This window comes from Coturnix japonica, chromosome 4 (assembly GCF_054131305.1).
Source record: "Coturnix japonica strain WE chromosome 4, WE-NBRP24, whole genome shotgun sequence".
In the NCBI taxonomy this organism is placed as follows: domain Eukaryota; kingdom Metazoa; phylum Chordata; class Aves; order Galliformes; family Phasianidae; genus Coturnix; species Coturnix japonica.
In genome coordinates, this window is record NC_140666.1 from 70,421,825 (window position 1) to 70,437,268 (window position 15,444).

At 45.2% G+C, this 15,444-nt stretch overlaps 2 protein-coding genes across 35 annotated transcripts in view; one reads left to right on the forward strand and one right to left on the reverse strand.

Moving 5' to 3' along the window:
• Positions 1 to 743: 743 nt before the first annotated feature.
• Positions 744 to 5,099, reverse strand: UCHL1 (ubiquitin C-terminal hydrolase L1). The gene is made up of 9 exons (XM_015862421.3): positions 4,970 to 5,099; positions 4,876 to 4,887; positions 4,560 to 4,688; positions 3,501 to 3,651; positions 2,192 to 2,277; positions 2,069 to 2,116; positions 1,850 to 1,919; positions 1,449 to 1,507; positions 744 to 1,160 (listed from the first exon to the last, which is right to left on the reverse strand). The coding sequence occupies exons 1-9, from the start codon at positions 5,000 to 5,002 to the stop codon at positions 1,074 to 1,076; spliced, it is 675 nt and encodes a 224-aa protein (XP_015717907.1). The 5' UTR covers positions 5,003 to 5,099; the 3' UTR covers positions 744 to 1,073.
• A 10,010-nt stretch (positions 5,100 to 15,109) lies between these two features.
• Positions 15,110 to 15,444, forward strand: part of APBB2 (amyloid beta precursor protein binding family B member 2) — a 131,265-nt gene continuing 130,930 nt past the window's right edge. For 26 of the 34 annotated variants that reach the window (XM_015862411.3, XM_015862414.3, XM_015862406.3 and 23 more), the window contains exon 1: positions 15,120 to 15,253. The gene's annotated coding sequence lies outside the window, so the exon portion shown is untranslated. Of the gene's footprint in view, positions 15,254 to 15,444 lie in introns of all 34 variants that reach the window. The other 8 variants (XM_085545543.1, XM_085545527.1, XM_085545537.1 and 5 more) reach the window with 3 other exon arrangements.

Below are 15,444 nucleotides of genomic sequence, written 5' to 3' on the forward strand. Positions count from 1 at the left end.
AACATTTAAGACATCTTCATTGAAGAGGGTCAGTGTTAAGGCTTATAGTGTGTTTTACCTTAAATCTTACCTTCTTGCTCATCCAAGCTGGGTATTTCTCCCTACAACTCAAAAATCAGTTACTGTGGCTTCCCAATCTCTTCACACCCTCCATTTTCTGGTCATTTTGGAGGAAACAGAAAATGTAACCTCTGCCAATGCTCTCCTTACCACAGCAACAAGTTAATGAACCCACACACAGGCTGCCTGGGTTGTCAGCATCAGACAGTAGATTACTTTTTTCCAACAGGTAGGAAAAAACTGTTCTAGTGCTGCCTCCTACCAAAGGAGGTAACAGGACAACAGTTCAGTGGACATTGATGTTTCTAGTACTGACAATACAAGCAACCTTCCTGTAAAACCGCATTGTTTTAAGTTGTCATTCCAGTGTTCATTCATCCCACCCTGTCAGTAGGCTGCAAGAACAATGTGAAACTACAGCTGAAGAGTTTGAACATTATGAAAAGCTTCAACAGAAGGGCAGTGCAGGCCCAGCCCACAATATCCAGACACAAAGGCATCTCTAGCCTTAGAGGCCCTCGAAGACACTAGGGAAAGCACCATTAGCCTCACTGACCTGCTCACCTTAGGCAAATAGTAACCTCTTGCTCTGAAAAAAAACTTTAAGTGGCCTTCGCAGAACAGGGTTCATAGGACGCCAAAAGAAACTCTTTTTGGACAAGAGGAATGATCACTAAACTCCATTTACTTTTCCAGCAGAAAGTTTTATTCTCATTAAGGACAAGGAAATATCAACCAACTGCTCCATTAATAGACACAGATTAAACAAGCCCTGTTAAGCACTTTCTACTCAACATGTGAAAAAACAGAGTCTAAAGACATCATGTGTCCAAACTGTTCACATTAAAACTTGAGCTCATCCTTTATTGTAAGCTCAAGTGATGTTGCTTCTGTGTATAGCAAAGGGTGGAAACAATTTAAGTTACCAGAACAGCTGTGTTTAACAAGTACTGAAGCACTGGAGTTTTGACTGCATTTACTGGTGTGCTATTAGACTGCTTTCCTTCAGAGCCTCAGGCTGACTTGCAGAAAGCCACAGCAGAAAAACGAACTTCTCCTTTTTCACGTTCTGTAAATTGCCTGCAGATCTTAGCAGAATCCTGAAAAGAAAAAAGGCTCTTTAGATGACTGGGACACATTTGCTTTAAGAAACAACAACAAAAACCCCCAGAGACCCTAAGACATTTCAGTTCTCCTCTGGGACCCCATGGCTAAGTTACGTGATGTAATAACACCAGTTAATACATACAGATATCTAGCTCTGTGGTATAGTAGTGCTTTGTTACCAGCTTGCACATCAAGTGGGTACAACCACTATATACTAAGAGAGTGCCCTCCATCTCTTTAGAAGCCATACCTCCAGGGAAACAGCAAGTGAGAAGTTTTACCTTCAATAGCAAGTCATCTGAGCTTGTGCCATGGTTTACAGGAAACGGCAAACGTCCATCTGTGAAAGAAAGGCCCATCAGCACTAAAACTGAGCATGAATGAGCAGAATTCCATATAGTGATGCAAGAAACCAGTACACAGAATCTGAACATAGTCAGAATAAATTGTCAATACAAGGAACAAAGCATTCCCAGCTCTATAGTAGATGACACACTTTACAAGAGTACATAGGCATTCAGTGCAACTCACCTTCAGCTAAAGTCTTTACATAAAACTATAAATTGGCTTTGACAATGTCATTAGAAAGCTACAGCAGTAGCAAGTTCCTAGCCAGAGTCACCAACACTGCTATACAGTGCAAAGCAAACCCTGCCTGACTCCAGAGCATGCAAATGCTTACCCAATTCATACAGATGTCCATCCACATTAGCAAACAGGATGAAGTGGAAGTTCACACTGTTGTCCTCAACCTTAAAGCAAACCATTAGACACATTAGTTAGACTAAGAAAAGCCTACTACCATATTTAGAAAAACCCCATTTGTAGCAATGAGACAAAGGAGATGTCTAAAGAACACAAAAGCAAAGCATTAATAACATTTTACTTATTCATATCTTACCCGACACTGTCCTTCTTGTGCAACGGAGTTGTGGACTTCTTGTATAGCCTTAATAGAAAGCAGATACAAGTTAATGCACCGCTTAAGTGATGATGCTGACAGCTATTTGTGTAGTTCACATACCTTATTATTAGCAAAACGCTTAGCTCTCTCTTCAGGTGACAGATCAGCTGTTTCATCAAGAAATTTCTTCAGGGCAGATCCCTCATCTGCACAAGAGAAAAGAATTTCTTCAGCACAGGTAGAGAAACAGTTACAGTTCAAACAGCCCACACCACTCAATGCTCACTGTGTTAACGAGGAACAATTACTTTTAGCCAGAAACCCTCTCCAGTATAAGCATATTACAACTTCAGTTTACCAGAAGCTATGGATGACAAGCTACACAAACAGCCAGAGTTCAAGTGCCTCAGGGTACTCCAAATACTCATCTCGGAACAGACTTACAAATAGAATTTGGCTTTTTCCATTTCTCCCCACAGGTCTGGCAGAAGCAAAGTCACATCTTAAAGAAAGATACCAGCTACAGGACAGTTTCATCTATGCATGTCACTACAAGACACTCAATCTGTCTTCCTGAAATTGAGAATCTACAGACATACATGCCACTTGCTTATGCTAAGCTTGCTTGGCTTTCCACAGCTTGAATTAGAACAGCACTAAGACATACAGAGTTCCTATTCTTACCTGAAATACACGCTATAACATCCGTATCATTCAAGAGCACGCTCAGAAAGTCTCTCCAAACTAAAGGAACAGTGGTCTTATCTTCCTTCCCACACACCTTTAACTTTGTTTAAGAAATCACACCACCCAAGGGGTTTAAGTTTTCAAGACAATGGCAGCAATTCATTTTCCTTTGCAGCTCCCTATTCTGAACAGTAAACACTACCCAGACTTAACGACAAACCTTTAACAAGAATTTGTGATCTTGTTTCCTAGGAAACAGGAGCTTCCAGGCACAAATTACCTAAACTAGTTTTAGGTCTTTTTACACAGGAGAATCAAAACTGTCCACTTCAGAAAATATACTCCCATACTATTATCACCCCATATGGCTTCCCTCACAGAAAGGTGGGCATCTTTAAAACTGATTTTTAGACTGTATCAAGCAAGTCCATCTACACTAGACCTAACTAACGTTAAGGACTTTCTGTTCAGCTGACATCAATGCCAATGGTTATTTCTATACATAATGTTTCCTAATTGTAAATACACTGGTCAGTCCTGTATGTTCTCTTCCCCATCCTGCAATGCTTATCTACCAGGATAGGAGTCAAAATAAGCACGAATTGCCAAAGTGACATTATCTCCTAGGGAGGAAGGACCCACTTAGAAACTATTTATATAGAACAACTACTCAGCTTCCCATTGTGGCAAAAACAATAACAAAAAGCCAGGAATTCAGGTATTTTAGAATATTAATACTCACCAAGTTTAACTTTGTCTTTGTTATTAGCAACAGCATGTATCAGACCAATGGTCCCACAGGAGTTACTGACAGTCTGCTTCAGGAAATACACCTTGGAACTGATTTCTTGGTCCTTTATTTTCTCAGTCTGTTGTTTCCTAAAGTTCTCATGCTGCAAACAGGTAATTGTTTTCAGTGTTTCACTAGAGCATTATCTTTTTATTGTGCAAATCACCATACAGACAGGCATACAGGAGAGCCAATAGCGGGACTAGATGGAAGAACTTACCCATAAAGTCATCTTCATGGCACAGGTCCAGTAAAGCATTATCTGTCTATCCTGGATGCAGGCCAAGCCTTAATGGACTACCTACATGACTTAATCACATCCTAAAGCATTGCTCTTTATTTCTCCACCTGTGTTGTACACTGGAAATAGCTTGAGGGGAAGTCATAATGGATAGGCTCTTTATCTCCTCTCTCAATTGTTTTACCTATTTGATGAGACCACTCAGCATATCTATACAATAGCTTGCTTTTGTACCTTTACACTACCTCCCTTCATTAATCCATGCCCATTGGAACAGCATGTAGACCAACATAAAAGGTTATAACCCTCCTTCCCAAGCATTTGTTAAGCACAGTTCATCTCCAAGTGCACCTCCTCATAGCTCTGCAGCATGTTGCACTACAGGCATTACCACGCAGCTGTAGCTCAGGCCTCCCTGGACCCAGTGAGTGATTCAGCAAGATGCAGAATCACCACTCCTCACTCACACTCAACACTGCCAACAGCATCACCTTTAGGCTGGTACGCTGAGAAAATCATAGGAGGCACGTTAAAATAAGAGCCCTGATTTTTTTTTTCTCCTTATTTTTCTCCCGTTGTTGCTGACTGGAGGCCACAGCCAGGCACAGCACATCACATCACATCACCCCACTGCAGCCCGGCACGGCCACACCCACCGCACCAGCTGATGCCGGCAGATCACAGTGGGCATTGACTCATAGCAAAGGGGTTTTGTTCCAGGGGCAGCGGGGCCGGACACAGCCCCCATCAGCTGAGCACGGGGCACCTACCTGCTCGGTGAGGGGGAAGAGCAGCAGCAGGGCGCAGGCCGGGCTGGGCACGGCACCCAGCGCCTCCTCCTCGAAGCCCAGCACGTCCACGAAGCGCCAGCCGGGGCTCACCCCGAGACGGGACAGCACCTGCGGAGCACAGCGAGTGTCGGGGCCGCTCCCCACAACCCCCAGCCGCGCCCCCGTGACACAGCACAACGCGGAGCCGCCATCGCCGCCCGCCCGGCCCCGCGCAGCCCCGCAGGTGCGGCTACCGCCGTCCGGGAGCCTGGAGGGCGGAGGGAGAAGGAACGGCCGGGCCGAGGCGGGGACTCACTTTGTTCAGCATCTGGAAGACAATGAAGGGGACAGAGGTGAGTCACTCAGCGCAGCCCGCCCATCCCGGCCCCCCGCACCCACCCCCCGCGCACCTCGGGGTTGATCTCCATGGGCTGCCACGCCATGGCTCAGGACGGACGGTTCCTGCGCTGCTCCGGCAATATCCCTCAGCACGGCACCACCTGCTCGCTCCTCGCTGCTCCCCGCTACTGTCGACGCTGCAGGGCGGAGCCGCCCACCGGCTGATATATACGGGCGGGCCGGCCCACTCCGCGCCGCCGCGGGGGGAGAGGGCGGAGCAGCGGGAGGACCCCGGCCCGTCGGTGTGGGGAATGTGCTAGAAGGGAAGCGCTTACCCCCGCTGTCCCGGGCCGTCGGAACATGTATAGCAGTGTCAGTACGCAACACAGGTGGTAGATAGTGGTTAAAATCACAATAAGATGATAAAGATGCTGTCATCTCATGCTGATTGCAGCCCTGCGGTCTGAATCCATTCCTCAAGAGCAGTCTGCTGCAGTTAATGATAACATGCAGGGCTTCTTATCTCTTATTTGTGACCTGAGGGTTTCTGCATTCCTTGTCTTTGGCCTAGAATGTCTATGAACAAGGAAACAAAGCCATCCTATGCAAGATACTGGGAATCTCATTTGAGGAACTCAAACAACTGCCCAGTTGCTGGTAAAGAGCCAGAGGGAGCCTTGTCAGTGACCTAGGGATGCCTCACTGTTATCATCATGGAATTGCCTCAATTGGAAGGGACCTCTAAAGGTCCCTCTAGTCCAGCAACCTTGCAATGAACAGGAACACCTACAGCCTGATCAGGTTGCTCAGAGTTCCATCCAGCCTGACCTTGAATCTCTCCAGGAATGGGGTATCCACCATCTCACCTGTGCAAATACCTCACCACCCTTGTAAAAAGCTTCTTCTTTATATCCAATCTAAATCTTCCCTCATTTAGTTTGAAACCATTTCCCCTTCTTCTGTCACAACAGACTCTGATAAAGAGTGTGTTCCCTTTTAGATCCCAAAAGGCCTCTATGAGGTCTCCTTGGAGCCTTCTTTTCTCTATACTGAGCATCTCCAGCTCTCTCAACCTGAATCTCTGAAACAGTGCAAGCACTGAATAAAATAATCAGCTGAGTATCTTCAACCTCCTTATTTTTTAGGAATTGCTTCCTTTGTTTTCCATTGTGTTTCAGGAATATTTGAAACTCAGTGCAGCAAAATTTCTTAGTGCATGCCTAATTTCCAGCAAATCTGTATTAACTTTACATGTACTGTTAAGTTAGTGTGGTATCATCCCAATCAGTGCATTGCACTCATGTATTTGAATGGAGATTATTCTTCAACCTCATTCTGTTCACAGTGAACTCCTAGGGAAAGAATTTTACAGGTTCATCTTTGATGTGTGACTGCAGCAGGTCCAAAATGCTGTGTCACATTGGGTGCACCTGTAGCAAGACTTGAGAAAGAACAAGCAGGATAGAAAGGTCTGGGTATTTTTTGTGCAAAACTGGGATGTTGCCAGACATGAGAAAGCCCCGGGCAATCTTGTCTGATCTTGCTAGGACTGATCTCCCTGCTTGGAGCAGAAGGTCAGTCTAAGGGCATCCTGAGAGCTCTTCAAACTGATGCATCTCATAACACTGTGATTCCTTCCATCACAGTAAAGGGAAGGACAATATCCACTGTGCAAAGCTAAGGAATTTGGGGGAGGGGGTCGCAGTAAATGACAGCATCCGTTAGGCTTTTTCTCCTTTCGGGTTTGGCTGAAAGCATTGATATTTGTGCAAGCTCAGGGTGGTCCAACATGCTTTTTGTGATCAATCCTGCATGTGATGGAAGATGCAAGTATAGCAAAGCAACTTGAATTAACGTCTATGATGCTACTGGTTGCTAATACATGTGTAGGAGGGACTGCATGCAGCTTCTCCAAGTGAATGGCAAAGCACAGGTCTTGCAGACTGGAAAAAGGAAGACTGGAAATGACAAGGAAAAGCTTATTTCTGGCTTACTTAATGGCAAGTTGTTGTTATAACTTCAGCTTGTCTCAGAGTAATTGCTATTACTTGGATGCTGGATGCTTGGATGCTGGGGTTACAGGCATCCCTGGGATGACCCCTGTATCTGGGCTGTTGAGAAGGCTGCAGACAACAGGGTGGGCGTTGTTGCAGTCTCTGAGTGTCAGAGGCAGCACACGGGGGCTGTAACAGGAGTGACCATTTCTAAAGGATAATCTGCAGAATCTATCAATACATTATTTTAAAGTAAGCAGTCAATATAACTGGTAAATTCTGCTGCAGTTGCATAAAGGTGTCTGCCTCTGGGAAGTGATATAAAAATGAGTGCTGTGTCATGTCCATTACCTGACAGTATCCAGTACCTGCTTCCTTGCAAACAGGAAGCTTCCATACCATCTTTCTTCAGTGCAAGTAGATGTAAATGGCAAATTGTACCCAGTACATCCCCATTATTACAATAGAATCAACTCACCAGAAGAATTGACTGGAAATATTTATAAACCAAACAGGGATATTAGATTTGGGCAGTGACAGACTGTGATCTATAAACAGCAGTTTCTATTCCCTGATTATAAAAGGAGCCTGAGGGACCCAGCTCAGGTATAGATGTCTGCAGTATGGGCAGTGGCTTTTAAATATAGGAATCCAACCTTAACTGCCTGGAGAGGAGGAAATCCTTGCAGTTCACCACAGTTAATGTTCTGATAGTGTCTGATTGATTATGCATTATGGCATATAGCAAGGACAGGTGTTGTTTCTGTTTTGGACTTAACAAATAGCAAACAGGGCTGCTGTAAGCCTGCTGAAGCAAGTTGTGGTTCACAAGGACTACACAAGTATCACTTGCTTGAGAGCATGATGAGCTGTTAGACTGGTAGCCATGTGGCTGTGAAACAAGACAAGTTCCTATCACTTAGCAACTAGGATGCAGTGGGTGCTGGAAAGCTAAGAAAACAGTCTTTATTTTATACCACTGTTTTCTTCTATGTTAGGATATCTACTCATATCAATGTCTGCATCATTGTGAGGGATGGATGTATGGGAATTGACCACAGTGACACTTGCATACTGGTTCCACCAAATGGGTACGTTACATTCATTCTGTGTATCACTGTTCCAGCTATACCACATAATGTAGATAGCTTTTCAAAAATAAACTGGGGTTTACTGAAGGAAGCCTTTCTCCCAGAACAGATGCTGGAAAAAATCCTATGTCTGCTGCATTAACCCCAGTAGGCAGCTGAGCCCCACACGGCTTGCTCACTACCCCGCACTGTTAGGGGAATAGAGAAGAGAATTAAAAGGGCAAAAATGAGAAAGATTGTGAGTTGGGATAAAGACAACTTAATAAATAAAAGAGCGTGAGGAGGTGGAGAATAACATTAAAAGAGAAGAGACAGAAAATCAAGTGGTACTGAAAGCTGTTACCACCACCTTGACTGATAGCCAGCCAGTTCATGAACAACGGTCTCCTGGAAGAATTTGATGCACCAAGTTCTTACTGCTGAACAAGGTGTTACATGGTGTGCAATATCCCTTTTGTCAGCTGGGATCAGCTGTCCTGGCTGTGTCCCCACACAGCCTCATGCCCAGCATACTTGCTGTGGGGGAGAGAGGGAAGCAGAGAAGGCCTTGACATTCTCTGCAAGCACTACTCAGCAATAGCTAGAGCATCCTTGTGTTATCAGCACTGTTTTGGTCACAGATCCATAACACAGCTGCAGTGGAGAAAACTAATTCCATCCCAATCAGACCCAGTACGCTATGTCTTAAGGTATCAAACATAAAACATGACAAACATATCTGAACTCACAACAAAGACAGTGAGCATCTGGCATCTGCATAAGTTCATAAACCTCCTTTTTCTTCTGGTAAATTGTTTGGAGCACAGCAGTAATTCATGCGTATTAGCTCCCCAGCCACTAGAAGGTCAGATGGACCAAGAGGACAAACAGAAATGACTGTTATTATAAAGGGACTGGGTCCCTTTGTGCATGTATTTCTGAATTGCAGCCAGGTTTATTTAAATACCTCTGAGGAGTCTCAGTGACTGCAGCACAGCACTGTGGGGTGATGCATGTCCAGTTTGTCCCCAGACTATCAGTAGCTTCTTTCCATGTCGGTGGGACAGGAGCTGTGGGCTAAAAGGTCTTCAGGTGTCAAATGGCAAGCAGAAGTAAGACTGGGAAGAGAAGGAAATTCAAAGGACATCAAAGCTGAGCTGCTGAAACATATGAACTCTGGGTCTAATATATGATGAGGGAGAGGGGTAATGCTAAAGCTATGCACATAAAAGAGTCACGGTGATGGGGTGCTCTGCCAAGGGCTACCTTTGTGCCTATTGAGTGCCAGCAATGACCCTGCAATTGCTATGAACTACAGCCAAGTTCTCCAGCATGTGAAAAGACAAAGAAAAAAAAAACAGAGTCTCTACACAATGCAATGGTTTATCTGGAAATCTGTAGGTGGAAATATGCTGCTAAAATATGACTTTCAAGGCCTGCCTTGAGCAGCTCAGTTCTGAGGAATGTGGCTGTGGTTTCCCTGGATAAAGATTTTTCTGGCAGGATGCTTATGATTTTTCACCTTGTATCGCTGCAAAATTGTGTCCAACATATGTCAATTGTGTCTATCAGAGACACAGCAATAGCATACTTCAGTTCATGATAGAAGGAGGACAAAAAAGATGACCCTATTCTCTTTCCACAAAGAAAAGCGGGAGGGATAATAACTGTTGATAAGGGTGTCTTAGTTTCCAAGCAAATAATATACTATTATGATTATACTATTATACTGTTATGAAAACTATCTAGGCTTTCAATGGATGAAGAAGACACCTGGATGATTCAGATGTCTCTCACTTTCATTATGTGCTTTCTTTGGGTGATGTTAGCAAGACACCTCTTTCTTCAATAGACAAGAACAATCCATCTTTCCGGTCTGTAGAGGAGAAAAATCCTTCCCAGTCTTTGTTAACATATATATTCTTGGGAGTAGGACTCTTACCTAGAGGTGTAAAATATGCATCTTAAATAAGAGGACCTCATTTTATGCAGTGTTTTAGTGTAATACACATAATGGCTTATAATGAATTCTTGTTCTGATGTAATGGCTGGATGATAGCTGTGATAAACACATACATAGCTACTTACATTTTCATCCAGTCAATACTTTCCTCAGACTACCAAGCACAAGAGAAAACAAGATGAGCCATGTGAATTAAGCTGCTTCTTGAAGGAGTCATGAATAGCAGCCCTCAATCTGTGCCTGCATGTTCATGGACAACACTGGGTCTCTTGCTGAGGGCTTTGTTGTGCCAGGCCATCCCACTCTGCTTCTCCCTAGTGATCTTCAATTGTTTCAGTCACAACTCAATTAGCAAGCTCTATCCTTAGACTTGCTTTGAATACTCTTCACCTATATGGAGCACACAGAAGGCATCCGCAGCCTCTCCTTTGGACTGCTGGAGGAGGTTACCTTAGAGAGACTGAGCTGCTCTTGAAACAAAATAAAAACAATAGAATCACAGAATATCCTGAGTTTGAAGAGTCTCAGGGGGATCATCAAAGTCCAATTCCTGGCTCTGCACAGGACTACCCAAAATTCAAACCCTATGTCTGAAAGCAGTGTCCAAACACTCCTTGGCACCACTGCCCTGGGGAGCCTGTTCCATGCCCACTGCCCTGTGGTGAAGAACATTTTCCTAACATCAACCTGACCCTCCCCTGATGCAGCTCCATGCTGTTACTTCAGGTTCTGTTGCTGTGACCAGGGAGCAGAGCTCAGCACTGCCCCTCCACTCCCCTCATGAGGAGCTGTAGGCTGCAACAAGGCCTTCCCTCAACAAAGCCTCCTCAGTTCCAGGCTGAGCAAACCAGGGGACCTCAAGTGCTCCTCATGTGTCATCCCTTCTAGAGCCTGCACCATCTTTGTAGCCCTCCTTTAGGTGCTCTCTAATAGTTTTAAGTCCTTCTTATATTGTGGCACCCTACAATCAGCTCCTGAGTTTCTCCAAATCAGTTCTTGAGCACTATCCACTCTTATGTCCAATGAGATGTACGAAAATGAGAGAGCTGAGGAATATTTTCTATCAGTGAAAAGAGTATTAAGACAGTGGCACATTAGTACATTAAGGAGTAGAGATGCACCTTCTCAGCTATAATTGTATGTGGTGCTGAGGGAAAGGCATGGGTCACCTGCCAAATGCCTCTTTACATCAGCGGTCTCCATTCTCAAGAATAAAACCTTTACAGGGAAAGAAAAGAATATATGCATTAGGGAGCTACTGAGGAGGAACCTAACTAGAGGTAGGGCTCTGCCAGAAGAAAATAACAGAAGTGAGTGTGTCTGCTGCAATGAAGGAGCTCACTGCTTGCCTTAGGAATGACTCAGTAGCACAGCTCTGCTATTTTCTTAGTGTAACTGCAGCAGATGCAGAGCCTCACAGGCCTAGATCTGTGCTGCTGTTGCTTCTTCACTCCATAGTAGTATGTAGAAGTATTAAACAGAACCAACTCCTGTGTTAATTTCAAATTCAGAGTAGCTACTCACTTGTACTTATTATGAGAAGGCTTTGATTTCAAAACATGTAAGAACAAGTGACTTAGTCCCACATTAATAACCACTTTCCAGAAATACATCTGTCAGAACACAGCCCTTCAATTCAGCTTTAATTCTGTCGCAAATTGTTTTACATGTGGTGACCACCTAGTGCATGCTAATGAAAAGCAGTTGTGCTGTACTTGGTGCTTTTACTGGCTGAGGGAAACAGCAGCTCTGGAGCCCAACTGCTCTGACTCTCCAGTGCATGCTGCTGGAGGAAGGTTATTAGCCCTGGCTCATCTCCAAGCAATTATATATATAGTGTAATAATTATATATATATATAGTGTAAGAAGCCCAATTGCCCCTTCTGAGCTTGTCTTTGCCCTAAGCTGCTTGCAGAGAAGCACTATGCAGTGCCATCTGCATCTCCAAGGCTGATTGCAAAGCCCCCCAGAGCATCAGCAGAGGGAAGCAAATGGAGGTTTTCCTCCTCTCTGCTCCAGGATTTTTTCCATATTTAGTAAAGCTCGCTTAAATGTCAGCTCTGAAAGAATCATCTTCTATCCCAGTGCCTAATCAGCTGCTGTAGGATATAAAAACTCTGCATCTTTTCTTACAATTTTTCCTTGCTTGGCTTTTCTAGCCGGAAAATAAAAGTCTAAAATGGATAGTTTTCCTGCAATGATCGCTTGATGTGTTGAAAGACCTGGAAAGTCACCGCTAGATGGTAGTCTTGCTTATTCCATGTTCACCTTTTTTCTACTCTAATCAGCAGGGAGAAAAGGCGGGATCACCGCATACTTCTGGCTATCTCCCTACAAGGAATAACCCTTAAGTTAAAAAGCTGGTATATAAAAGAAGATGGGAAGAAACTATTAGCTTCTCCTGAGGGAGCACTTCAAGACACAGTCAGTCTCAGCGTAGGTCTGTAAATCTGTGCTGTACAGAGAGAATCACAGAATCACAGAATGACCCGGGTTGGAAGGGACCTCAAGGATCATGTAGTTCCAACCCCCCTGACTGGCAGGGCCACCAAACATACACCTTTACTAGATCAGGTTGCCCAGGGCCCCGTCCAACCTGGTCTTGAACACCTCCAAGGACGGGGCATCCACAACCTCCCTGGGCAGCCTGTTCCAGGGCCTAACCACTCTCCTAGTAAAGAACTTCCCCCTAACATCCAACCTAAATCTTCCCTCCAAGGGAGGGTGGTTGCACACAGCTATTTGCCAGGGGAAACTCTTATGGCCAGTCAGTCCTTACTGCAAGGTTGGATAGACTAAGACCTAAATAAATCTGCAGTTGTGGATCAGACACAGAAACAGCAAGATGATGATGAAAATATTTTGTTAGGAACCGATAATACAGAAAGGCCTCTTTACTTTCTGTTATGTTTACAAATGTAGTTTCATTAAATGGTTGTCATTGGTGTGGAGATAATAACTGATCTGTATCAATTCCTTAATGAATTACTGCAGCTACAGGCATTCTCCTTCAGGCTTCCTTTCTTTGTCTCCTTTTTGGAGGTTCAGTCCCAGGAGCCTGGAAGGACTAAACCAGGAACTGGGGGAAGTGTTTGTGGAGGAGCACGAAGATCATAGAATCATAGAGCAGCCTGGGTTGAATCATCATGTTTCAACCCCCCTGCTATGTGCAGGGTTGCCAACCACTGGACCAGGATGCCCAGAGCCACATCCAGCCTGGCCTTGAATGCCTGCAGGGATGGGGCATCCACAACCTCCTTGGGCAACCTGTTCCAGAGATGAAGAGGTGCAGAGGTAATAACTGCTCTGTATCAATTCCCTACTTAATTCCCACAACTGCATGGAAAGTTAAAACATCAGGTTGCTCTAAAAGGAGAGATCTCTTTTTGATGAGGCTGGCTGGGTCCACACAGGCAGCATATCACCTGGAAATGTTGCTCAGAGTCTGAGTGTATTGAGTGGCTGTCCATGTAGGATGTATACAAAATCTGTTATTTAGTTACCTAAATGCTTCACTTTTACAATTCTGCTTACTACATTGCAAACCAAAGCACATTACATGGACCACGTAACTAAATGGTAATCGTAATTTTAACCATGTAACAAAACCCACAATGCAGTGCTTTTACACTTCTCATCAAAGGAACATGAATATATCAGTGTCTTGTCTGGTCCCTGCCGCAGGAGAACATATTAATTTGGTGTTCAGTAATCATCTTAGACAACTCTATAGTTGTCATGCACCTCTTGAACAGAGGAAGTGCAAATTCCAGGGAGAGTTTGGCTCCAATATGCCTTCAAAGTCTCTCTGCATAAGAGCTTTCCCTCTTGCTGGATGATGCGCTCTGTCGAAGAGGAAAGCACCCTGATCTGCAGACACCGGAATCTGATGAGTCACCTTTGGGTGTCTCAGAACGTCATGGGTCCTTCTTGAACTGAGCACAGTGATACATTTCTATTGCAGGCAATTAGAACTATTTGGAAGGTTTTCTTTGGATATTCACCAGTGTTCAGGATCTGAAAGAATGAATTAAAACACATACAAAAGTATTGTTATTTTTATGCAAGCCCAGACTAAATCACATCCACATTTGATATAAATGTCAGTGCTGCCATGAACAAGAAGAATACATTAAGGAGTAATTATGAAACTCTAAGTAATTACTGAAGTATAATTTCCAAGCGCTTTGCTCTGAACTATTGCACCTTTATCTAATTGCTTTTTCTTTTTCACCACTGCAGTGCTTATAAGTGCTTTTTTCCCCCTGTTCTTTAGGCTGATGGATGTCAGTGAGGTCTTCTAAAAACATGAATATTTCTAATTAAAGATACCATATTCCTATTCATCTTAATGGTCCATTAAATTGCACCTAGATCCTCGAAGTTCTGCTGTTATAAACTTGTGAAAGAAAATGGCGAATGTTCTGAGTTGCATGGGAAGAATCATCATCCCTTCTAGATAAATAGATCCACCATTAGAAATGCTGCCCTAAGTTTTGAAGCAGACTTGGGCACTCTAATAGGATCGCGGAACGTGTTTTCATGTAAGAGAAAATCAGTCTGGCCATTTCATTATTGTAATTGTTTTCTTTGACCTCTTGGTGCACATTTGGTTATTATTATTATTATTATTATTATTGTAATACGGACTGTTTTGTATCTGCTCTTCCACAGTCTTCATGAGATTATCAGGTGTCAGAGTGAAAGATGTGCTGGTGGTTACATGCTTTCCACTCAAATATTACTCCATGTTAAAATCTTTGTTTCAGCACTGAGCAGTTTCTTCCCTTGTAACCTCAAAACCTTGGCAGCACAGACAGACCCACTAGATAATTACTAAGGTTTCAAACAGGAGTTTCCCATTAGTGCACTTATTTAAGCCCCACTATTAGCTACGCGCTGCGTCGCTGTGAATCCTACTGCTGCACCCCAAGATGTGCGCAGGGACTCACAGCCCTGTCCAGTTACACTGTAGCGGTGTTCCAGCAGGGAGGTTGAGGACTGGCTCTCCTGGCCGTTCTCCGTGCTGGTATCACACCCCGAGCAGTTCCCCAGCAGGTGCGAGCCTCGAGCGCCCAACATGGCTCTGCCGCCCCCAGCCCCGGGCGCCTCCGGCGGCGGCCCCGCCCGCCCGCCCGCCCGGTCCCCTGCGGCCCGCGGCGCTGGGCGGCGGCCAGGGAGGAGGGAGAGGAGGGAGAGGAGAGGAGGGGCGGCGGCGGCGGCCGGCGGCCGGAATCGTTTCCTGGGTAAGGCTGGGAAGCGTTTCCGGCAGGCTGGCTGCATCCCGCTGCGGGCTTCGTGCGCCCCGGGAGCGGAGCGGTGCGCAGGTGCGTTCTCCCCGCGGCGGGGCTGGGAGGGCCGGGCAGCGCAGCGCTCCGTAGGGCTCGGTGGGGCTGTGGGTACGCGGCCGCCTGCGGTGCCGCCTGCGCTCCGCCCGGCGCAGCCCCACAAAGGGAGGGCCCGGCCGGCGGGCGCTGCTCGAGCTCCGCTGCCCGTGCGGGGCCGCATCCCTGCCCGC

Coding starts and splice junctions, on each gene's coding strand:
- UCHL1 (XM_015862421.3), bottom strand. CDS start 5,002: ATGGCGTGGCAGCCCATGGAGATCAACCCCGAG. Junction 2,117..2,191: donor AGCGTTTTGCTAATAATAAG/GTATGTGAACTA, acceptor CTTTCTATTAAG/GCTATACAAGAAGTCCACAA. Junction 1,920..2,068: donor CACAAGAAGGACAGTGTCGG/GTAAGATATGAA, acceptor GTTTGCTTTAAG/GTTGAGGACAACAGTGTGAA.